The sequence below is a fragment of the Acipenser ruthenus genome, chromosome 26, assembly GCF_902713425.1.
Source record: "Acipenser ruthenus chromosome 26, fAciRut3.2 maternal haplotype, whole genome shotgun sequence".
Classification (NCBI taxonomy): domain Eukaryota; kingdom Metazoa; phylum Chordata; class Actinopteri; order Acipenseriformes; family Acipenseridae; genus Acipenser; species Acipenser ruthenus.
In genome coordinates, this window is record NC_081214.1 from 8,331,016 (window position 1) to 8,355,496 (window position 24,481).

The 24,481-nt window shown below is 40.3% G+C and overlaps 1 protein-coding gene across 5 annotated transcripts in view; it reads right to left on the minus strand.

The window, feature by feature from the left end:
• The window catches only part of LOC117430582 (general transcription factor II-I-like), an 80,552-nt gene that overhangs the window by 38,433 nt on the left and 17,638 nt on the right, over nucleotides 1-24,481 (minus strand). For all 5 annotated transcript variants that reach the window (XM_059001616.1, XM_059001618.1, XM_059001617.1 and 2 more), the window contains exons 10-11: nucleotides 16,530-16,586; nucleotides 11,402-11,464 (exon numbers count right to left, since the gene is read on the minus strand). In XM_059001616.1, the coding sequence (XP_058857599.1) occupies nucleotides 11,402-11,464; nucleotides 16,530-16,586 (120 nt within the window). The remainder of the gene's footprint in view (nucleotides 1-11,401; nucleotides 11,465-16,529; nucleotides 16,587-24,481) is intronic.

Here is a 24,481-nt window from a genome sequence, read left to right on the forward strand (position 1 = left end):
AACCATGACACAGTTCAAAGGGTGGAGGGACTTGCTTCACTTTACACTTTTAGAAACAGACCCCATAAAAAGATCTGCAGTAAAAAAATCGAAGTGACCGGAGTGGGACAGCAATCCTTCCCTGTACAGCTAAGAAATGCAAAGACCTCACCATAGACGTCCTGTGGGGTGCATTTGCACCCCATTCTGCCTTCTGTGGGGGCTCAATTTCTGCCGCTGACGAGGGGTTAAAAAAGGCATCTATGTCTTTGTTTGTTACAGAAATCAATAGTAAAATAATAGTAAAAATCAATGCCAACGTACCATATTCATCTATGCCAAAACGGAAGGACTCTCTGGTGAATTCCCGCTGAGTGTACCGCCCGCCTCCTCCATGGCGTCCAAAGAAAAACATGATGTTGAACCAGACCTTGTTGAGCAGGGTCTGGGGGGACGAGGGGTTCATGACGCTGCTTTCGTACAGCTTGAAGAGGTCCTCCGTGGCTATGGGGATGGTGTGCTTGGTCGAAGCCTTGCCCTCGATTTTCAGGGTCCGGCACACCTCGCGGTAGGTTTGATTAGAAACAGGGAATTCCGAGTCGCACAGGATGTTGATGTTGCGGCGGATCGGGGGTCCCCGCAGATAGCGGTTGATGCTCTTCCGGATGGCGTTGAGAGAGTTTTTGGTGTAGCGGTCTTTCTTGCTGGTTTTGGCATTAGTGTAGAACTCCTGCAAGACCCTGTCCAGCTCTGGAGGGGACATGAAGTCAATGGCGCTGGCGGAGGTCTTGAAGTGGCTTTGGTACCACTTATGCAGCACAGTAATGCCCCACTTGGTGCTGCACTGGGTGTTTTTGCTGCTGAAGAGCTGGGTGGCGCAGGGGAGCTGAAAGTCCACTGCAAAGGCTGCCTGTTCGGCACACAGGGAGAGATCGATCCCGGCTTTTGTCCATCTGTCCACCGGGGCTGTGGAAACGAAAAGCACTTGGGTCCTTATGGTTTAAGAGAGTCTGATCAAATAAGCGGGAGGAGGTTTCTATCATCTTCAACCCCCCCCACCCCCTCATTCCTTTCAGGGATGCTGACAGAAGGGTGGGATGGGTGTTACATAAGGAAGAGACATGGCTGATCATCCTGAATCAAATGTCGCAAAAATCTGCCACCCTAAATTTAAATCCCCTCAGTTGGAGACAACTAATTCTGTTCCCGACACGAACCTGTCTATGAGAAAAAAAATTAACTGAACAGTAAGAAAATCTACTGAACTCTTTCTCTATGTGACCTCTGCTCTCATTCAGGAGTAACTTGCCCCATCTAAGGAATAATTGGATCACCTTTTTAAAAATACATTTTAGACAAAAAGCACAGGTTTTATTGAAGTCTGCAACATAAATGTAAGTCAGGGACAAGCCTGACTTGAAAGACTGGGGTAACAGTCAGGCACAGTCCTGGAGGAAGTACCGGTATATCATCTTGACATGATATACCTAACCCCCTTTTTCATTGGGAAGGTATACTGTTACAAAATAAAAGTCAAAGCTTTTGACTAGTGCTGGGACGAACATGGGATTTTCATGTTCGGATATTCGCTCAATTTAAACATTTGTTCTGATATTCGTTAATTTTCAAAAAGTAATAAAAGCCATTATATTGCTCAGAACGCAGGCAGGGGCAGGGGGATGTTGGCCCCTCTGTGTGCCTTTATTTAACAGCAAGACATTACAATACGTAACACGTTAAAGTAAAAAAAATATCCCAGGAGTAAAGAATACGTTGTGTAGGCATAACTTTACCCCAGTGAATTAACAACAAAACAAAGGATGCCAAATAGCAGTTCAAGTTAAACGTTGTTTTGTTTGTACATAAAGTTGACACCGCATTTTATTTATTTTTTAGTTTTTTTTCATTCCTTGCCATTGCTGTTTGTTCACAGTAAACAGTGGCCATAGACACGTTTTCAGAAAGTAATAACATGAAGTTTACTTGTGGCTTTTTGTAGCTCAACAAGCAAACAAACTGAAATTTAACTTTGAACGCTTCAAATGAAACAAACGTGGAAATGGTGTTGTAAAACGAAGGGGAAAAAAATTCACTGTTTTGTTTCTCGTTTATTACATTCCATATAACAGAAAGTTGCGACAAAAAAAAAATATAATATTTAAAATCTATATAAAAATCACTGCACAACATTTCCAGCAAGTTTGGCACGGTTTAAGCGAGGCATTTCAGAATGACGTGCTTGCCTTTTTTCTGTCCCAGCACAATGCATTTTTGTCCTAGATGGCCTTCCATAGAGATCACTATGCGTGCACACGGATAATCTGGTTTGTTTACTTTTTGGATGGGCAATTCCAAATATTTGAGCGTCGATTCCAGAATCGATTCCTGATCTGGGAATTGATGGAATCAACTTTAAGAATCGATTCTAAATAATAATGGAAACTATATTTAGAATGCCTTTACTTTGTTGTTATCTAAGATACTGTAATACAGCAGTGGATATTCAACAATAGGATATTCAATACTACATTCTCTGTTGACAATTACTGTTTGAAATTCTGGTTTACCTGGTATGCTGTGGTAATGATTATTGTTATACTCCTGAAATTTGTATTTGTCTGGGAAATATGTCAACTTAACAAAATAATACCCTTTCCAAACCAGGCCACCTTAAATTGCACTGGCTTAAAAGATGTGTTACGTGATGGTGTTAACACAGTAAATAAAACTAGATAATCATTAATTGAGAAAATAATTATCAAATACTAATTCAAATATCTTACAATTTTACAGATCTTATCAGGCTGTAGAATATACACTTCCAACGTTTTTTTTTTCTTGGTTTACATGAAGAATTCAAAGACAAGTCGGCAGGAGTTTCCATATTGAAGTTGTCTGATTGTATGCAAGTATTGCTTTCCATATGATACATTTTACTTTTGTTTGGGTGTCGTCAGTGAATGAAAAGTAACTCCAGACAGCTGACTTGCTCTTTCCCTTTGTTTTGCTCCCTGTGGACATTTTTACCAAACTAATGAGGTTGTTGTTGGACCAATACTGCACAGTTAAGCCAATAGCCAAACAGCCCCTATCACATGACTGAGGTGAGGAACCAACAATTACAGCAAAGCCACCGTAACTGTTACTGGTACTTACAGACTCATACAAACTAACCTGTAATAATAATAATAATAATAATAATAATAATAATAATAATAATAATAAATTAGGTATGTGATTTTGTCGCGGTATAAATATGTAAAAATCACGGCACAGTCACGGCTAAAAATAGACAATGTCACGGAATGGCTACAAAGATTTGAACTTAAATATATATATATATATATATATATATATATATATATATATATATATATATATATATATATATATATATTTATTCATGTAATACACTGTAATAATTTAGTATCTGTGCAAAGTAAATATATATTTAATGTATTTAACATGTTTAATGTGTTTTCTTTTAACACACGGTTCTAGTGTGAAAGTAAAGAACTATTTATTTATTTTTTTAACAGTACCTTTTAAAAAAACAACAGGAACATGCATACCTTTTAATTTTAACAGGTACACCTCGTCTGATGCAAAAAAAAAATAATCTGAACACTGAATTACTTTTTTTTTTTTTTAAATAAATGTTCTGGTTGTAAATTGAGAATTTGACAATATCCTTTTTGTTAATGTCTATTTAAACACAGCTGTGGTTTTGGCTTCGCAAAGGAACGACTGCAAGAGCTGCAAATCAGGGTTTGTGCTTCTGTAGAACTGTAAACGCCCTCACTTTAGGTTTTGCATTATCAAGTGTATGCAGAGGTATATTTTCTGTACAAAAGGCTTTGGTTAATTTGAAGTTTGTTTCTCATTAAAGCTGCTCCCTCCGCTTTCATGAAATTGTTTGGGATATTGCTCTGCTAGTTGCTTAGAACTTCATTTTGCCATATTTTTACAGTTCTTGTGTGAGTATTCACCTTTATTTGACATTTGCTAACCACTTTAACTTTGCACTGAAACAAATTCAAAAGATGTGAACTGCTCCTTTACAATTTTCACGCTGACTGGAAACAATTCATGGGTCCCTCATCCCTCATCCCTCAAATAATGTATTATTAATAATAATAAAATAAAAACTCAGTGTAATATATTACATTTCAGTTAAATATTAAGTGTAATATTCGATTCAGTGAGTTGGAAACGATCCTGGTGTTGGAGTCGACTCTCTATGATGCCAACAACAGAATCGAATCCAATACTTGAAAGAAACAGAATCGTGAATTGCTTCTTTTGGGATCGGCTCCCCATCCCTACTTTTTGCTGTCTAAAACTTTGAAACAGAGGCTCAAGAGCTGCTGTGTTATCTATCTATCTATCTATCTATCTATCTACCTGTTCTGTCTGTTGGTGCATGCTGGGAGTGTGAGGGGTGTGTGCTGCTGCAGGAGGGGTTGTGGAGAGAGTAGGTGAGTGATATGTGTTTTTTCTTTTTTTTTGGGATATAAGTGTTATTTAGGTTTATTTATTTTGGGTGTTTTCAAAAATTTAGCTGACTTTTGTCAGCTTGAATAGGCCAGTATGGCCAGTTCCGGGGGGAGGGAAGCTCCCACAAACTTTTCTTTTGAAAAGTTAAGTCGCCGTCATGGAGTAAAGATCATAACGGAGGGGTTTGTGTCATTGGAGCAATGTGTTTTAGCGTTAGGTGAAGTTGTCGGATGCGAGAATATCAAGTCTGCATCTCGAATGAATGGTTCAATTGTTGCTTTTCTGAATGAAATCAATCTCGTTACTAAAGCTGTTGAAAATGGAATTGTGGTAAATGAGACATTTATTACCGTGTTACCTCTGGTTTTACCATCCAGAAAAGTAATTCTTTCAAATGTTCCCCCTTTTTTAAAGAATGACGTGTTAGAGAATGCACTCTCTAGACACGGGAAAATTGTTTCGAGTCCAAAGAGAATCCCCTTGGGGTGTAAATCTCCGAAGCTGAAACACATCGTTTCTTTCCGCAGGCAAGTTAACATGATTTTAAATGACATGAGTCAGGAGTTGAACGTAGCCCTCAAATTTAAAATAGACGAGAATAGTTATATTATTTTTGCGACTACAGATGTCATGAGGTGTTTTGGTTGTGGGAAAGAGGGGCATGTTGTTAAAAACTGTCCAGAAAATGAGGCTAGCACGGCGGAACAGGACAAGGGGAAAAAGAGTGAGCATAAAGAAACAGAGAGGAGAGAGGAGGGGAAAGAAATTGGGAACGGCTCTAATAATTCTGCAGATGCAGGTAACGAAAGTAGCCGACAGACAGAAACTCAGGGGGATGAGAGACTGGAACAAGAAGCTAGTACTGAGGTGAATGTAGGAGAGCTGGCAGTGACTGGAAAACAGAGCAGAGAGACGGCAACAACTAGCGCTGAAAAACAGTCAGCTCTTGATGTAGACAGCGCTGTGGAAGCAGGTTGCAGTAAAATGATACAGAATACGTCTGAGTGTGTAGAGCTCAAACAAACTGAGAGTATTGTTAAATCTGTAGAGGTCAAACAAACAGAGAGTGTGGTTGAGGCTGTAGAGTTAAATCCAACAGCAGGTGATGAAAGTAAAATAAATTCAGTTTTAGAAAAAATGGATGTAGAAACGGTAGGGGAAAAGTTTAAGTTCAAAACTCCGAAAAAGAAAAGACAGAGGAAACGGGAAGATGATGAAACTGTAAAGAAAAGAGCTAATGTTATTGAGGAAAGTGAAGCGGCGCCTGGGAAGAGTAAAACAACAGTGCCGTGGAGTGTTAGAGTTGCCAGCAAAACTCCCGAAGAGAGCTCAGAGATAGACAGTGAAGAGGAGGCAGTTTTGACTGACTGTTCCCAAAAATCAGACTCGGCTCTCTCTGGAACTGGCTACAGTGTCAGTAACATAAAAGATTTCTTGGAAATCACGAAGGGTAGAAGAGGGATTAATATTGAAGACCATTTCCCAAATATCTCTTTGTTTTTATTAGCGGCACGTTTTACCTCACAGAAAGCGTCAGGCTCCGACCTCACTGAGCAAGAGCGTTGGCGTTTGAAAAACCTGATCGCTAGAGTCAGTAAACAGTTAAAAAAAAAAACCTAGTGATTAAATGGATTGGAATTTCTTTACCTTCTTGTCAGTGTGTCTGGTTCTTCTTTTTCCAGTTTCCTTCCTTCCTTTTCACACTAAAATGAATTCGTTCACAATTGGGTCTTTAAATATTAATGGGTGCAGAGATGAGCTGAAGAGAGCTGCTTTATTTGAATACCTTGATCAGAAAAAATGTAATGTTGTTTTTTTACAAGAAACACACACTGATTTTAATAACCAAGTCGACTGGGTTGGTGACTGGAAGGGGGACGTGTTTCTTAGTCACGGCTCCAATGTAAGCGCTGGGGTGGCCGTGCTGTTTTCAAAAGGTTTTATTCAGTCTCCCCCTGTTGTTACTGAAGTGGTGAAAGGGAGATTGTTAAAAGTTGACTTAAAGATAGGGGAAAACATGTTTGTTTTTATAAACATATATGCCCCGAATGATGGACGAGAGCGGGTCCGGTTTTTTAAGACGTTAGATCAAGTTTTAAATGGCTGCAGTGGCAGAGATAGGGTTGTTTTAGCTGGTGATTTTAATTGCACAGTTAACCACATGGAGGACCGTAATCATCCTGAGCCACACCTTCAGTCAGCTTCAGAACTTAATTTGATTTTAAAAAAGCATGACTTGACTGATGTGTGGAAACAATTTAACAATTCAATGAGACAGTATACATGGGTCAAATACTGCAATAATAATGTTTCCTTGGCCAGGTTGGATCGCTTTTATATTTTTAAACAGCATTTTAATCTGGTCACCAAGTGTTTTATTTCTCCAACTGGGTTATCCGATCATTCTCTTTTAACTTTAAGTGTAATGGTTCCCTTGCAAAAGCCAGGAAAGTCTTACTGGCATTTTAACACTCAGCTTTTAAAAGATACCCATTTTAAAGAATGTATGAGTTTTCTATGGGAAAGGTGGAGAGAGCAGAAGACTGCTTTTACTTCCCTGGCTGAGTGGTGGGATGTGGGGAAGGTGCAGATCAGATTGTTCTCTCAGCAGTATACTATTAATGTCACAAGGAGGATGACTGTGGCTCTGGAAGAGCTGGAGAGGGATATGTTAGAGCTTCAGGGAGCTCTACAGTCCAATCCCAGTAGTAGGTCGATTCAAGACCTCAAGAACAAAAAACAGCAGATGGCTGAACTGCTGAATGTCAAGATGCAGGGGGCGCTGGTGAGGTCCCGAATGCAGCATATAGCTGAGATCGATGCACCCACACAGTTTTTTTTTGGATTGGAAAAAAAGAGAGCAGAGCGGAAAGTCATTCACTGTTTAAAAACTTCGACAGGGGAAGAGCTGAGGGAGCCTGGGGAGATTCGGCGACACGCTGTGAATTTCTATTCGGAACTGTTCACAATGGAGGTTGGGGAACAGGCTGAAGCGACACAGCGGTTCCTGGAGGCTCTGCCAAGGCTCGCTGAAGAAGAAAAGAAAGCACTTGAGTTTCCCCTAACGTTGCAAGAGCTCTCTGATGCCCTCCAGGGGCTAAAAGGGGGAAAAACTCCAGGAATGGATGGGCTGCCTGTTGAATTTTTTAAAGCTTTTTGGACATTATTGAAGGATGACCTGTACGCAGTTCTAAATGAATGCATGGAGAAAGGAGTGCTGCCTATGAGCTGCAGGAGGGCAGTGATAACACTATTACCCAAGAAAGGGGATTTGTGTAATATAAAGAACTGGAGACCTGTGTCCTTGTTATGCACAGATTACAAAATAATGTCCAAAGCCCTGGCCAGAAGACTAAGCACTGTTTTGGGTCTTGTTATACACCCTGACCAAACCTACTGTGTGCCCAACCGATGCATCTTTGACAACATTTTTTTAATTCGAGACATATTGGCTGCCTCTAAGCTCTTTAGTTTCCCTGCTGGGCTTATCTCTCTTGATCAAGAAAAAGCCTTTGACAGAGTCGACCACAGTTATTTATGGAAGGTATTTGAAGCCTTCGGATTTGGCCCGAGATTTATATCTCAAGTACAGTCCCTGTACTGTGACATTTTTAGTTTGCTGAAGATCAATGGGGAGCTGAGTGCACCTTTCCCAGTCCGCCGGGGTATAAGACAAGGTTGTCCTCTCTCAGGAATGTTGTATTCTCTTTCTATTGAGCCGCTTATCAATAGACTTAGACAGGTTTTAACAGGACTCACTATCCCAGGTAGCCTAGCTCAACCAATTAAGGTCTCCGCTTATGCAGATGATGTTTCTGTTTTTATTCAGAGTCAAGCAGATGTTGACAAATTGTATGAAAGTCAGAAATGTTTTGAAGCAATTTCTTCAGCCAAAATAAACTGGCAAAAAAGTGAAGGGTTGTTAATAGGGGATTGGAAGGGATGTGGGATCCCAGTTCTGCCAGGTGGCTTGCAGTGGAGTCAAGAGGAGATAAAGTATTTGGGAGTATACTTAGGGAATGAGAGGGCAGTCAGGAAGAACTGGGAGGGGTGTTTGGAGAAAGTAAAAGGGCGCCTGCAGAAATGGCGTTGGATTTTGCAAAAGATCTCTTACCGGGGAAGGGTCTTAATTATAAATAATTTAGCTGCTTCTATGCTCTGGCATAGGCTTATATGTATGGAACCTCCGAAAGATCTTTTAAAAGAAATTCAGAGAGAGTTTTTAAGTTTCTTCTGGGACGGGTTACATTGGTTGAGGCAGTGTGTGTTGTTTTTGCCGCTGGAAGAAGGAGGGCAAGGTTTGATGGACTTGTCTAGTAGACTCAAAGCTTTCAGGCTGCAAACAGTTAAAAAACTGCTGTATAGCAGCGAGAAACTTCCCTGGACTGATGTAGCTCAGTTTTTACTGCATCAAGCTGGAGGGCTGGGTCTGGACAAACAGCTTTTCCTCCTAGATAGTGCCCTGTTCAACTTGCCCAATCTGCCACCGTTTTACCAGAGTTTGCTTAGGGCATGGCAGAGTCTGAGGGTTAAAAGAGGTGAGGGAACTCTTGACTTCTATTGGCTGCTTGAGGAACCTGTCATTTTTAATCCTGGATTTAGAATAAAATTAACAGAGTCTCAGTCGTTTACAAAATCAATGATGAAAGCTGGGGTTATAAAGCTTCGACACGTTGTGGATGTGAATAGGGCAAAATGAAAAAGTCCACAACAGTTGTCCTTAGCTCTGGGTTTACATTCTACGAGAGTAGGTGGCAGGTTACTTTGTCAGATTCAAGCAGCCCTGTCTAGAGAGCAGGATGACATTTTGAAAAATGGGTTCTCAGCAAAGAACCAGGCCTTACTTGAGACCCCGTTCCCCTCCTTATTGATTTCCCCATTGGCCCCCTTGAGTGGGGAAGATGAAGGTCGCCTGCTAAAAATGGAAAAGTTGACAGATCTCCCCCTGGCAAATACAGAAGGCAAAAAATTATATGAATTGTGTGTTAAATTGTGTCATGAAAGACAGTTACAAGAACTTCCAGACACACATTGGAGGGAGCGGTTGGAGGTGGGAGAGCAGGCCAGACCGGCCTGGAGGAGCCTGTATAAACCTCCTCTACCCAAGAGATCAGGGGACTTGCAGTGGCGACTCCTGCACACCATCATCGCTGTCAATGCTTACCTGTGCATCATAGACCCAGGAATAACAGATAAATGTCCCTTTTGTATAGAAAGAGAGACTGTTTTTCATGGTTTTGTTTTCTGTAACCGTTTAGCCCCTTTGTTTGTTCTCATAAGGCGCCTGTTTATTGACCTAGGCTTGGATTTTTCTGAGTGTGTTTTTATCTTTGGTGTAGCTTACACAAAAAAGGAAAAATATGTGTGTCAGCTAGCGAATTTTCTGCTAGGACAAGCCAAGCTCTCTATTTTAAAAACTAGAAAAGCTCATATTGCTGGTGTTGGTGAAATCAATGCAGTTACTGTTTTTAGAATGCTGGTTATCAGTAGGATTAAACTGGATTTTAAATATTACAGTATGGTGAATGATTTGGAAATGTTTTCATCGAATTGGTGTATTGCTGGTGCACTTTGTGAGACAGATGGTGGGAATTTAATTATTTATTTGTAAATTGCTGTTGTTGGTTATTTATTTAATTTAAAAAAAAAAAAAAAAAAAAAAAAAAAAAAAAAGTAAATATTTGACTATGTATTAATGTATTTGTTTTTATGTGTTTCTTTGTAATGTTAAAGATTTGTGAGTAGTTAATAAAGGTATTTTGAAAAAGTAAGTATCTATCTATCTATCTATCTATCTAACATCTGATTTTTGTATCCGAATACATGTAAAAAAATATTAGTTACAATATTCGGATATTTCTCCCAGCACAACTAGACTGTGGCAAGACTTTACGAAAATGTTGTCTATCTTCAACACACAAGCACTCACTTTCTAATCCCTCTAGACAATCTATTCTCCACCAGTTTTATTAGGGTGTGCTTTGGTCCTTGACTATGAATACTGCCCATCAAAAGATCTTCTGTGCATCTTGATCCATAGAACAAGAACAGTGAGCGAACCCTTCTCTATGCCCCTGATACTGAATCGACACGGAGAACTGCATCCCTATATCTGAACCAACACGCAATGCTCTCTCATAGAGGAACAGGCTGCTGTTAAGCTCTAAAGCTACACTACTGTACAAGAACCTTTCAGACAGAAGTTCTCTTTTAATGCTTCTGAACTGTGTTGTCTCCACCTCATACAAGCAAACACTGACGTGGAGCTCCCCAAACTGGGGAATACAGAAAGGTTTAAGGGTGTTGTAAAGCTACCACATATCAAACGAAACACAAAATACATAAGTGTGCCCGTGCAATTCTGCTCAGAATCTCAGGAAGAGAGTATATCTTCTTATCATGGCTATCGCTCAGTGTGTCATGTCTTTTGTAAAAGGTGACACTGGGCTGTATTTTAATGATCTAAACAGCGGCAGACCTAAAGACCACCACCCCCTGTATTCATAGATTCATCTTGCTGGTGGCTATTGAGGGAGTATTTAGATAATTAATATAAACCCCACTTTTTTATGAAAGTCTATGGAATTCATTTTATCAGATATTTGTTGCCTTATTAGTCCTTTATCCCGTTTCTATTGTAAATTTCAATAATTTCTTGTAATGCATTGTTTGCCTGGGCAGATCCAAGTCACTGATAAAGGGAGTCCCAAGTAGGAACAAAACAGTCTCAAATCCATTATCTAACCACCTGTCAGACAAGGAAACAAACAACAAAACAAAAAAAAAACACGCTTCAAAAGATCAAAAAGTATGTACTATATAAGATTCTCATTGGAAATAAACCAGTTTCTTTATATTTTTTTTGCATAGGCCAATTTTTAGTTTTTAAAGCATGGTTTATTTTTTAAATAAGCAATGTTCTTACCTTCTATGGTCACCTCTACCTCTGGGTCCTCACTCGTTTCAGAGGAGACATGCTGGGTTGAATCTGAAAGGAAAACAAGACTAATTAAGAAGAGAGCAAAGATATAGCTCTAGCAGTAACCCACAGACCACCCCATCTAATTAACAAGAGAGCAAAGCTATAGCTCTAGCAGTAACCCACAGACCACCCCATCTAATTAACAAGAGAGCAAAGCTATAGCTCTAGCAGTAACACACAGACCACCCCATCTAATTAACAAGAGAGCAAAGCTATAGCTCTAGCAGTAACACACAGACCACCCCATCTAATTAACAAGAGAACAAAGCTATAGCTCTAGCAGTAACACACAGACCACCCCATCTAATTAACAAGAGAGCAAAGCTATAGCTCTAGCAGTAACACACAGACCACCCCATCTAATTAACAAGAGAGCAAAGCTATAGCTCTAGCAGTAATGCACGGACTACCCACCACCCCACTTCATATAAAGGATTAGAAGGTTTACATGTAAGTAAGCTGCAGTACAGTACTGACATGTTCCCAGATATGAAGTGTGGTAACACAGGGTCCAGTACACTGCAATGTGTGTGTTTACAGCTTTCTTGTGTTTTAATCATTATTATGTGTTGTGCATGTACTATATATTGAAAATACCTCTTAATAATGAGAATTACTGTAATCAAAGCAATACCTAGTAAAATATTTTGAGTTCCCTTAGCAAAACAGGCAGATTTGTGTTTTAATGCTAATTTTGCCAGGTTAGTCACCAGTTATGCTGAAGTGATGTTCAAAAGGTTTTGACTACATATGTATGTATTGGCATCACCTAGAATTTTAGGATTGAGACATAATAACAAATAATAATAATAAAAAAAACAAAAACATAATTTAGATATTTTATTTAACATCATGTAAATGATATTGCAAAAGTCTGCTGGAAGCCATAATAGTAGTACAGTATTTCATGTTAGATTTCAAAATGTAACATTTTTCAATTTTGTCAGTTTTTCGTTAAGTACGTGGACAACTACTAAGCGGTATGTAATTCAATATGTTAACGTAACATTATTCAGCAGGTTTCATTAGACTTCATGAAGCAAAATTTGTAAATTCAATAGAGTGATGCAAGACTTTTGGCCATAGCTGTACATACATGTGTGCCATAACTCCCCTGAATAAATGGTGATAACTTGTGCACTGTATACCTGTACAGAAACAGGAGCCTAAATTGGCATGTGTATTCCACAGAACACATGCTGCATTCCACAGAACACATGCTGCATTCCACAGAACACATGCTGCATTCCACAGATCAAATTGTCAGAAAAAAAAAGAAAAAGTACTCTTTTTATTTATATATATATATATATATATATATATATATATATATATATATATATATATATATATATATATATATGCGCTCTGGGCACACTCTTAAACTAAGGGGAGACATTTAAGGAGGACAGAGATGTTTTAAACTCGACAACTTTTTAATAAATCAAGAAAATGACACAGACTCATTTAATTTGAAATTTTAACGAATCAGAGCAGTAGTAGTGCTCTTTTCAGTTTATTAAATGCTTTAAAAATTGAACAAGTGGTTGCAAGCCACTTTGGATCCCTGCTAATAGGCAGCCTGGGCATTTCCAGTGCCTTTACAGGTTTAACAGCATTAGTACTTCAATACAGTAATACTCATGGTTATCATATGCTTAGCCTTCAGGCTATACAATGCAAAAAGCTAAAGCGCCCACAGCTACGTTCCAGAACATTCAATATATCACTCTCTACAGCTAACATATAAATCCTATACCTTATAGCAATGCATCAATATAAAAGAGATTAAATTAAAATACATGCTTACCTTCCAGTATATGGAAGTGTAGTGTAGGATATATTGAAAAATAAGAACTGTCTTCAAAAGGCAGATACTTGACTTCGACCAAACAGCAATCAGTTTTTCAGAGATCCTCAGAGCATGGATCACATCAGCTTGTAGTTAGCAAGTTTAGCGATATCGAATGGGGTCTTGCTCTGGGCTTTTCCCTCCATTGAATACATCAGGAGTCCCAATTAAATCTGATCATCAACCTGTTTTGACAGTTGCTATCTTTGAGTTAATGATATTTTCTAGCAGGATCCGGTCAACTTAATTGATTGAATGTGAGCTCATGGTTCACTATCTTCCACCCCTCCTTTCCCTAAAATGAGGTGAACTGGAGTTCACAGGGTCCTTGCTACCAAATACAATACACGTATATGTGTATATATGAGAGATGTTTTTAATGTGCAACACCAGATCTATTTAATTACATTAACCTGGGTCAAAAAATATACATGTCTCTCTTAGCAGCATATTATGTTACATTTTCAGTGTGTTGTCAATGGGTCAGTTTAACTTCATATACAAATGTGTGTTAACAAAGTATTTGACAAAGAGTGTAGGGGTTTATCATAAGCCTTTGAATAAGACCACTAAGCATACAGTGGCAAGTCCAGTTATTTTCATTTAAATTCAGGCTATAATAAACATGTTATATACAATAGCCTTGTATTAACTTGTACCATGGTTGGGCCAAGCCTGACCCCTCTCTCTCGGTTTCTAAAAGTTGCCTGCACATGCAGGTTTCAGACACCCTGTTTACTGGCCAAGGCTAGTGTTTTAATTAATATGAAGCTCCACTGTAAGCGCTTTCCAAATTCACCGCATGAAGTCATTTTCTGGCCAATTCAAGAGACACCTGGACCGGTATCTTTTAAGACAATACAAAAAAAAAAGCTTATAACTCAGCTCTCATTATGTTTTTATAATATAGTGAGATACATACTCCTGTCTTTCTAAAGCACCTTCCGTTGGTTATCATTCAAGGTTGGCAAATCCCGCTTTTAAGAGCCAACACCGAATCCTGCTTTGAGGTGCCAAAGACCAAGCCTTATCTTTTGAAGGTCTAATGCCCTTCCAGAATTATACTGTGTGTCTGAGACAAACATTTATTTATTTCACTTTTAAACTCTACAGTTTTCCTGTAAATAAATACCTATGTTTATTACTGCAGTAAAACCTTTATATAAACTAAACATTTATATTCTTTAGTTTAACTGATATTGTAATCTCTGAAAGACTTTGTTCAGTTGGAGAAACTGAACTAATTCTTAAATTGATTAAATTAAATGAACAATTCTCAAATGTGTCTAAACAATATGTTTGCAATATTGTCAACGCCACGCTTCTGTTATAATAAACTTTTACTATGCCATAGTGAGAATGCCATAGTGTTATAGTGACTGAACTAAGTCTGACCTTCTTCACTGTTTATACAAAATCCAGTTAAAGCAGGTTTTAAGACAAACTCTGCTTTTTGCCAATTTTAGGGTTGATTAATATGAAACACTATCGTAAGCATTTTCCAATACTTATTATTTCAAACCAATATTGAACTTAACGTATTAACACGTCCTACGTTTTCCATTCCCATCTCTTCCTTCCAGGTTCTAATTAATTTCTGTTATATATAGAAAATGATTATTGTAATATAAACTCCTATCTTCTGTTATCCGAAAGGTATTTCGTTCGTTAATATTAACGAGATTGCTCATTATAGAGAGGATCTTGGCTGTTAAATCGCTGACCATCAAAAAAAATCCTCGCTTCTCGGCCAACACCAATGAGTCATCTTCAACACTGCCTGTACTACAAGCAGGTGAGAACGAGGTTACAAATCGGTTCACTGTATATGTAAAGTTACAGTTTATACTTTAAATGATTTTATAACATGTAGTTCTAATTCAAATATGTCAATATAGCAATCTCTTATAAACTGCAATTCTATTTTACTTCATTGATATACACAGAAGGCAAGAAGCTAATATTTAAATATTAATATTAATTGAATATTTAAACTTAGGACTGCTCATACATTTACTTAACGTAATTATATTAGGTTTCTTATTTATTTAAATACTTTTGTTTTTTCCTACTATAATCAAACCGAGTTAGATTGCTTCTAGAATATTAACTGTGCTCCATAGATTCTGCCATTCTGATCTCGCTGGATCAGAATGTTTTGAGACTCCGAGTCTAATTGAAAAGCTTGATAAGGGAGGTTTGGAACATTCAGCAGGCCAGTCTGACCTTCAATGCAATGAACTCCTTCTCACAGGCCTTACACAGATCTGCTAATAATATTTTCTATTGATTTTATATTCTTTTTTTTTATTTAGTCGTTGCCAATTATTTTTTATTATTATTTTCTCCCAATTTTGAATGGCCAATTATTTTAAGGCTCAGCTCACCACTACCATCCCCACGCTGACTCGGGAGGGCGAAGACGAACACACGCTGTCCTCCGAAGCGTGTGACGTCAGCTGACCGCTTTTTTTCACACTGCGGACTCACCATGCAGTCACCCAAGAGCTACAGCGTCGGAGGACAATGCAGCTCTCGGGCAGCTTACAGGCAAGCCCGCAGGCGCCCGGCCAGACTACAGGGGTTGCTGGTGCGCGGTGAGCCGAGGACACCCTGGCCGACCTAACCCTCCCTCCCCCCGGGCAGCGCTCGGCCAATTGAGCGCAGCCCCCTGGGAGCTCCCGTCCTCGGTCAGCAAAGGAATAGCCTGGACTCGAACTTGTGACATCTAGACTATAGGGCACATCTTGCACTCCACACGGAGCACCTTTACTGGATGCTCCACTCAGGTGCCCCTGGTTTTATATTCTTTAAAACACATTATAGTCATTACACTATTTGTTGCAGTTTCACAAATGTTCAATTTGTTTCCCAAAGATCAGACTGCTTCCATTAGCTGTGACAGGTTCTGCTCTCAGTGAGTCAGTTTCTGCTCACAGGTGTGGGTGACAGTCTTTAAAAGATTGATACCTGCAAAAACTTAAGTATCTTGTTAGCTGGGCTCCCATCTCTGCATTTTCATTCCCATCGTCAGTGGGCAAACACATTTTAACTGAATCTGGGTCCATCAAAGAACCGCACACCCTTGCAACCAAGGCCTTCCATGTAAAAGGATCTAATGACTTGTAGCACAAAAAGGGACATGCCAGAACCGTCTGTGACATGTTGTATTCCACAGATCACATGCTGTATTACACAGAACACATGCTGCATTCTTACCATCTATAGGGCCCTCCAATTCAGTTTCCTCACTGGAGTCTCCCCCAGGTTGACTGTCTGTAAAGGTAAAAAATATTATATTTAGGTGTGAATGCAGTACAGTAGTCCCTTGCTAATTCGGACATGCCTGGAGACAGACAGGTTGTCCATTTAAAAAAAAACAACAACGCACACATACATTTATAGTGCTCCATTTTTTTTAAATGTATAAATCATTGCTCTGAAATAACATTCATGTGTTCTCTGTACACATTACATTATGCAAAAATATAAATCTGTAGAGTAGGTCCTTGCAGTATACAGTACAGTAATAAAAATCAAATCAATACCTTTTTTTACTTGCATCTGTTCTTCTGTTTATTTTGGTGTCAGTAGAACAAACTTTTGTTTCTGTGTGTCTCTTTGGATCATGCAATTCACAGTGACCAAGTGTCACAAGTAACTGGTTATTATTTGGGGACATACATTGTGTCTGGTGTATCCGAATGTACGGCATAAGGATATCTGTATTAGCGAGGGACTACTGCACCAGTAACTTCATTAGCAAGAAGCGGAATTTACCTCATGGCTAGGGGGACCCTCTGAATGTGCATGCACTGCATTCTTGGATATGGTTTACAGACAAGGATGTTACAAAATGTTTGGTTATTATCAAAACCCTTGATCCCTGAACTAGAAATGAAACCATTACCTAATGGTGTTTACCTCCTAAAGACCCTGAAACCTTAATATTATACACCAAAGCAGCTCGGCCAAGCCTGTGAGGCAGTCATGCCCGCCGGAGGGTACAAAAGGACTGCTCGCACAGACCTCAGCAGCATTTTTCCTTCAAGCCTGCTGCAATCATGGACGCTTTGACTTTGAAGGTTAATGGTTACATTTCTATTTCAGGGAACCAGGGTTATATAATAACCTAACATTCCCTTTCAAGTACGAAATGTAACCATTACCTAATGGGTGAGTATACCCAATCCGTCGCAAGGGCAAGGCTGCAGAACGACTGGAATGTCACAAGGCTAAGCCGAGAGGGTGCCTTGTGTGTTACCATTAGGCACCCCAGTAAAGAATTGAGGGAGAAAGTCACCTCTATGCCTGTGTTGACTCGGAAGCTGCTCTTAACACTCTAGTTCCAAAAATCAGGGTTTTAAGGATCCACGACATTTAGTCTGTAGAACCTAAAGAAGATATGGGGAGTAGCCCACACCGCTACATTGCATATGTCTTTGACAGATGCACCCTGGAATAAAGCCCACGAAGTTGAATGGGCAGTAATTCTGGGAGCACCGTTCCTTGGTGGGAAACAGCTGCCCAGAGTTTCTCCATCTGCTCTGTCTGCCTATTGCTTGGAACGGCGACTCTTCTTCTTCTTCCTTGGGGGAGGAGAAGGCGAGGCAGAGGAGGATGAAGAAGACAGTGAAGACGGCTTCCTGCGTAGGTTAATTTTCCGGGTGTGTCGTCCAATCTACCTTGCGACACCACTCTACCAGAGGGTGATTGGGAAGAGCGCTGTGCATGTGTATGGAACACACAGCGCTCAGCAGAGCCGCAGGACAGACGTTTCTGCAGCGTGCGCTTGGAAAAAGATGCACAAAATGCACAGAAACTGAGGTTAGTCAATGCCTCCTTGGCATGCTATGACCCCAGGCAGGAAGAGCATCTGCCGTGCTTGACCTTGCATGTGTCGCAGGGATAAAACCCAGGCATGATGCCAGCAGCAATACAGTGTATAAAAACAATGTACACATCCTGCCTCAGTCTGCTTATAGACAGCAACGGGGCAGGTCAAGACCCGAACAAGACCGGCTTGGTACCAGACTGGGGATGTAAGCACGGTCGGAAATGGGTCGGTTCGGTGAATTTAGCACCGGCTTGGAACCGGGTTGATTCGGTACTGGTTCGGTGACTGCAGCACCGGGTCGTTACGGTATGGCACTGGGTCTGAACTGGGATGATACCGGGTTGGTACCAGTTTGATGACTTTAGCACCACGTCAGTACTGGTATGGTACCGGAGCGGTAACCTCAGTCTCAGTTCGGTACGGTACCAGGTCGGGTCGGGAAACTCGGTACCGGTATGGTACGGGTCCACCAGTTCGCAGTTACCGTGGATGCCCATCTGTACAAGCTACTGGCAAAATCACACAGTCAGTACCCAGACGAGACTGAGGGAAGCCTGCTTGTTAGAGGTACTAACAGCCTTCGCAATGGTGATGCTCTATCCAAATATTTCTCCACAGAAATCAGTAATAACACAATTACAGTTCAGAAAATAAACATTTCGCAACTTAAAACGAGAATTTTAATGTAACTCCAGCTGGAGCTAAGCAGCCTATGAGGAGAGCACGAGTCAGATGACACGTTGCTTGATCCCTGGGAAGGAGCGACTCAAGCTGCTGGCTTCACGCAGGGCACAAGGCCGCTGCGGGGCGTAACAAACAACAGCCTGCACAATATGAGGGCAATTAATTAATTTGAATTATTTTAAACTATTACAGCGTAAATAAAATATTTAATTAATTATGTAAAACACAATAATTAGCTGAAATTATACAGTCATAAACAACAAGCATTTATCTGGTACCAGGCTCCCTGTCAGGTCAGTGTTGAAAGGAAACACGGTGCTGAGATCCATGTGAGCAGTGCTTTTATACATTCAGGTTTCAGGTCTTTAAGAGGTAAACACCCATTAGGTAACGGTTACATTTCAATTTTGAGAGGGAACTATTCATCAGTATCATAAAAAAAAAGAACACCATGACCCAAATCCTAACTGTAAAAATGACATAAGCACGGACCAAGTTTTATTACCGCTGGATTCTCTAGATACAAGCAGAAGTGGAGGTGTCACAGACAGGCACCTCCTGACAGTGAAGGACTGTAGCATTTAAAACAGGACAGGTGTCTGCAGCACATTATAGACTAGAGTTTACTAGGATGAAGAGGTCGTGCCCATCACAGTTATTTATTCTATTCAATTTCACATCATTTATATGGCCTTCATGTTTTTAGATATAGGTGCATGAGGAACCATACCAAACTGCCCCGGATTACTTGCAAAGCACTTCCATTTACATGGGTTCCAGGCCTAGATTCAATCAACATTATTATCGGGGAATCTCTTATAAGAAAGATATGGCATCTCAGTTTGTGAATCACAAACGTCTTTTCAATGCCTTCTGTGTCAGAATGTGGAATCGGGTGATTACAATGCACAGGTCTTGTTACCAGGAGGTTCCAGGTTCAGTCCCAGCTCAGCCACTGACTCCCTGTGTGTGACCCAGAGCAAGTCACTCCTTCTGCTCCATCGGATGGTAAAACTGAGGTCCTATTGTAAGTGATGCAGAGTTCACCCCACTCTAAGTTGCTTTGGATAAAAGCGTCTGCTAAATGAGTAAATAATAATATATACACACCCATATTGCTTGGAGTGCAAAACTCACTCAAATGCAGATTGTAAATAAGGGCTCCCCCACATCCCAGAAAACACCCCTCAGCTATTAATTGATTTATGAGCATGATTATCTGTGCGCACAGTTAGCATAGTAAAATCATAGCAAAGTATAGTAAAGCAAAAGCAAGCACTGTAAAGGCTAGAGAGGTTTGGTAACATGTTAAAATAAGGCATTGGATAACTACGAGTAAAGCATTGGAAAACTGCAGAAACACAGTGCAGATTTACCCTGGTAACCTTTAATAAGAGTCATCATTCTTAGTGTTTAGTTACTACAGTATTTGAATACTTTGTGGTGTAAAATGTGAATGTATACAAAAATGGCTCCTGTACAAACAGTAAAAGGCATATTGCCTTACATAGATAACATAACAGGGAGGCTGTGTGGTCCAGTGGTTAAAGAAAAGGGCTTGTAACCAAGAGGTCCCCTGTTCAAATCCCACCTCAGCCACTGACTCATTGTGTGACCCTGAGCAAGTCATTTAACCTCCTTGTGCTCCGTCTTTCGTGTGAGACGTAGTTGTAAGTGACTCTGCAGCTGATGCATAGTTCACACACCCTAGTCTCTGTAAGTCGCCTTGGATAAAGGCGTCTGCTAAATAATTAAAAAAAAAAAAAAATTAAAATAACAAATAAAAAAGTAAAGACCAATAAAACAGCTATAACTACAGGGTGCATCAAGTGTCTCTAGTGTAAAGCCCTCGACTCTGTCTTGGAGTTTATCCCCCTCCTGTGTCTTGTACGCTCGGTGCACCCTGTAGGTGTTTTTATATATATATATATATATATATATATATATATATATATTTTTGTGTCCATTCGCTCAATATATGCCATTTTTCCTGTAGAATTCTATTTGTGTTATACAGGTACCAGAATTTCATACCGACCACATACAAAACCACAGTTTGCGTTTGTCATATAAACTGCATTACTTTTTTTTTTTTTTTTTTTTTTTTACTTTAGATGCACACATGAGACTCAAAGTTGAAGTGTATATTTATAGCACCTGTCATATATAGAGAACTAGAAGTCTAGCACAGGAGATGGCAGTGATATATATCACAGAGGTTACCTTTTCCCTCTGCAGACCACAAAATGACATTAAATTAAAAAAAAATGTGCAAGGGTGTTTTTGCATGTTGCTTGGCATGCACAAAATTATTATTCATTTGTAGATTGATCAAACTAATTCATTGCTTGGTTAATTCCATGTTTTGAAATAAACACATTGATTTATATAATTAAAACATTAAGCACATCAACATACATACTGAAGACTTTACAACATCAATAAAACTGATAATAAAATAGGATTGTTATAAAGCAGCAAATAATAATATTTCAGTCTCATATTTACAATGTCCTGTAAATAATGATTTATTTGAATAAACGTTCATATCCGTGTAAATATTTAGAGATAGTTGACAAAGAAACTAACAATAGAACAGTTTCAGGAATATCAAACGTAATCCACCATAACAGAGTGAAAATAGCTCCTTATTTAAGTCAACTAATGTTCTTGCACCAACAAAGTTTGAGAAATACAATGGGCTACTAGGGTTAGTCTCATTAGGACTGGGGCATTGCTGAATCAACCAGCTCCTCATCAGTAAAGAGTTCAAACCCATGATCATTTGAGTCCACGTTCAACCATTTAAAAATGTCCTCCGGGTTGAGCTGCTGAACCCCACTAAGCTGTGAGATCAGGCTGGAAATTTCCGCAGTCGGGGGCAGTTCATCTTCCGCGCTCCCCAGGTCCAGCCCCTCATCCCCCCCAGGCCACAGCTCGTTCCAGGCATTCCGTAGCGTGGATATCGAGACCTGCTGCCAAGCTTCCTCCATTAGACCTGCAGCGTCTGCAAGTGTCAGTCCATTAAAAGCATCAGCAGCGCTACAGGCCTCTCGGGACAGCGTTTTCTGCAAAAGCAGCAGTCGGAAACGCAGTTTAAGGCAGGCCAGGATGCCCTGTCCCATGGGCTGCAGTAGTAGGTTATCGGCCGGAAGGAAAAGGCAGGTAAAGTTTTCATCTTCCGTCTGTAGGTAGGTTTCGTCTGGATGGCAAGGAGCTACATCAAGCACCAGCAAGGCTTTCGGCTCCAGACCTCTCTCCAACAGGTGGCGGCTCACAGATGGGACAAACTCATTGAAAAACCAGTCTTTAAAAAGATCACATGTCATCCAAGCGTTTTCTTCCCACACATATTGAACCGGCAAGGAAGCAAAATGTTTGAAACAGTTGGGGTTCACGGCTTTGCCCACTAGAGTCAGGTTTAGTTTGTGCATCCCGGACGCGTTGGTGCAGGCCAGGAGCGTGACCCTGTCCTCTGAAGCTGTAGTCCCAGCCCATGGCAGGCACCTCCAGGACAAGCCTGTTTCATCACAGTTGTACACTTGCTCTCGTACGAGTCCCTTTTGCTCCACTAGGTTTTGCAAGCTTTGCTTGACCCAGTCCCCCGCTTCAATGGAGGAGGTTTCCCGCGCGACCCGCAGGCAGCGGATCCCGTACCTTTCCTTGAAGTTGCACAGCCACCTGTTGCTGGCTTTGAATTTGGAATGGCCGCCGTTGAGCTTGCCGTTCAGCTCTTTGGCTTTCTCGATGATAATAGGTCCGGACATGGGAGCTCCGAGGAGCCTCTGCTGGAGAAACCACCTGTACAGCACACGCTCCAGGGCTTGGTCTTCCACGGCTCGCATCACTTTCCGCTTCCTGCTGAAGGGAGTGCGTTTCATCTTGAAAGCAAATGCCTCCAGCTGGGGTGCCGACTTCTTGATGTCCGATATGGTGGAGTTGCCCACCCCGTACTCCTGGGCGAGGGTGTTGGCCTTGGTTCCTCTCTTCAGCTCCTCCACTATTTTTAACTTGTCGTCTATGGAGAGCACAACCCGCTTCCGTCTGCCAGACATCATGCTGGACCTCCGCACGTGGACCGGGTAGCTCAGCAATTCACAGATGCGGCTTTCAGATATGGGAGGCTCCCCCTCCTCTCCGGACTGATTGCTGCTGCTGCTGCAGAAATGGCTCCTCCAGTGTGCTGCACTCCTGCCAGGAGTGGTACTACTTTCACTTACGGCTGTAATACAATTTACGCAATATATTATTCGTCTTGGAAACAACCAACACACCAACTGCAACTAACAACCAAAAACAACGATTTACTCAGCAGGCACTGGAGTCTCTTCAATTGATCTGAACAGTGGCGGATGCAAATTCTAAACTTTAAATTAGAACCAAACATCCATTTAACCCCTTAAGGTACACAAGGAATTGAGCGGTTGTTCAAACGGTTTCTTCTTAAAATACATTTGAGAGTGATTCAAGTGTCACGAGGAAACTGACAATTTGGATGACCAGATCCAACTTGTCAGTAAATCTTAAACCCTGCTTTGTGCACCTCATTGCAAAAATAAGAAAGTTAGCATCATTTTATTTGTGGGACACATGTCCCTTGTACCTTAAAGGGTTAAAGACAAAAGTACACTGTTGGGTGGTTTTCCCAAGTTCCCCTTCGTTAAATTATTTAAACAATGGTGGTATTTATATCCACTGTAAACATGAAATTGAATATACCCCTCTATTATGCAAGCAGTATTTTGGATTATGAAATATAATTTTGGATTTCAAAATATGCATTACAAATATGGCATTTACATTACAGTGGAATACATATTCTGTTTTTTATTGCAAGCCAAACGGAGATCTCTACTGGAATCTGTGCATGGATACGCAAGCAATCTGTTGAGTAACTGGGTGTCATGAACTGTTTGTTTTTTTTGGCAGAATATTCCATTGTACTCGGTATATAATTGCGGCATTCCGCATAAGCTACTCACAATACGGATATCCAGAATAATGCCAAAGGTATTCAGGATACTGGGTTTACATGACTGGATTACCCAGTATTACAAAAACAAACAATCTAATTTGCATAGTGGGTTACCAGGTCTATACTTATCCTGAAATCAGCCTGAATACTAAACTACCTGACCTGGAAGAAAGCAGGACCTCGAGTCTATAGTTTGACAGCAGTTCCTGAGCAGGCAAAATAAGTATGTTGGCAAACCACATCCCTGCCATGCTGTAAACTCAACATCTGAGAAGAAGCTATATCATATTTCAGAGGTCGTGTTAACGCAAAATTTTGCACCTAGGACGCAAAATAAATCTATTTGACGGAAAAATATTTTGTCTTGCGTTCACAGGAAGCACAGAATGGGAAAGAGACACAGACATGCATATTTGTGGTAATCTACTACACTGCAGCAAAATGACTGTAAAATACTTGCTTGTTTAAAAAAAAAAAAAAAAAAAAAACCAAACAACTGTTTTGCAATATAAGCCTCATATTTGGCTAACCCTAACCCTGTCCACACTACATAACCAATCTCGAGAACCGTACTAAAAAATGTTTTAATTAATCCAGCTCAAAGCGTCCAAACTGAAGTACTGTTTCATGTTTAGTCGGGTGTAATGTGTCCAAACACTATTACTATTAAAATAG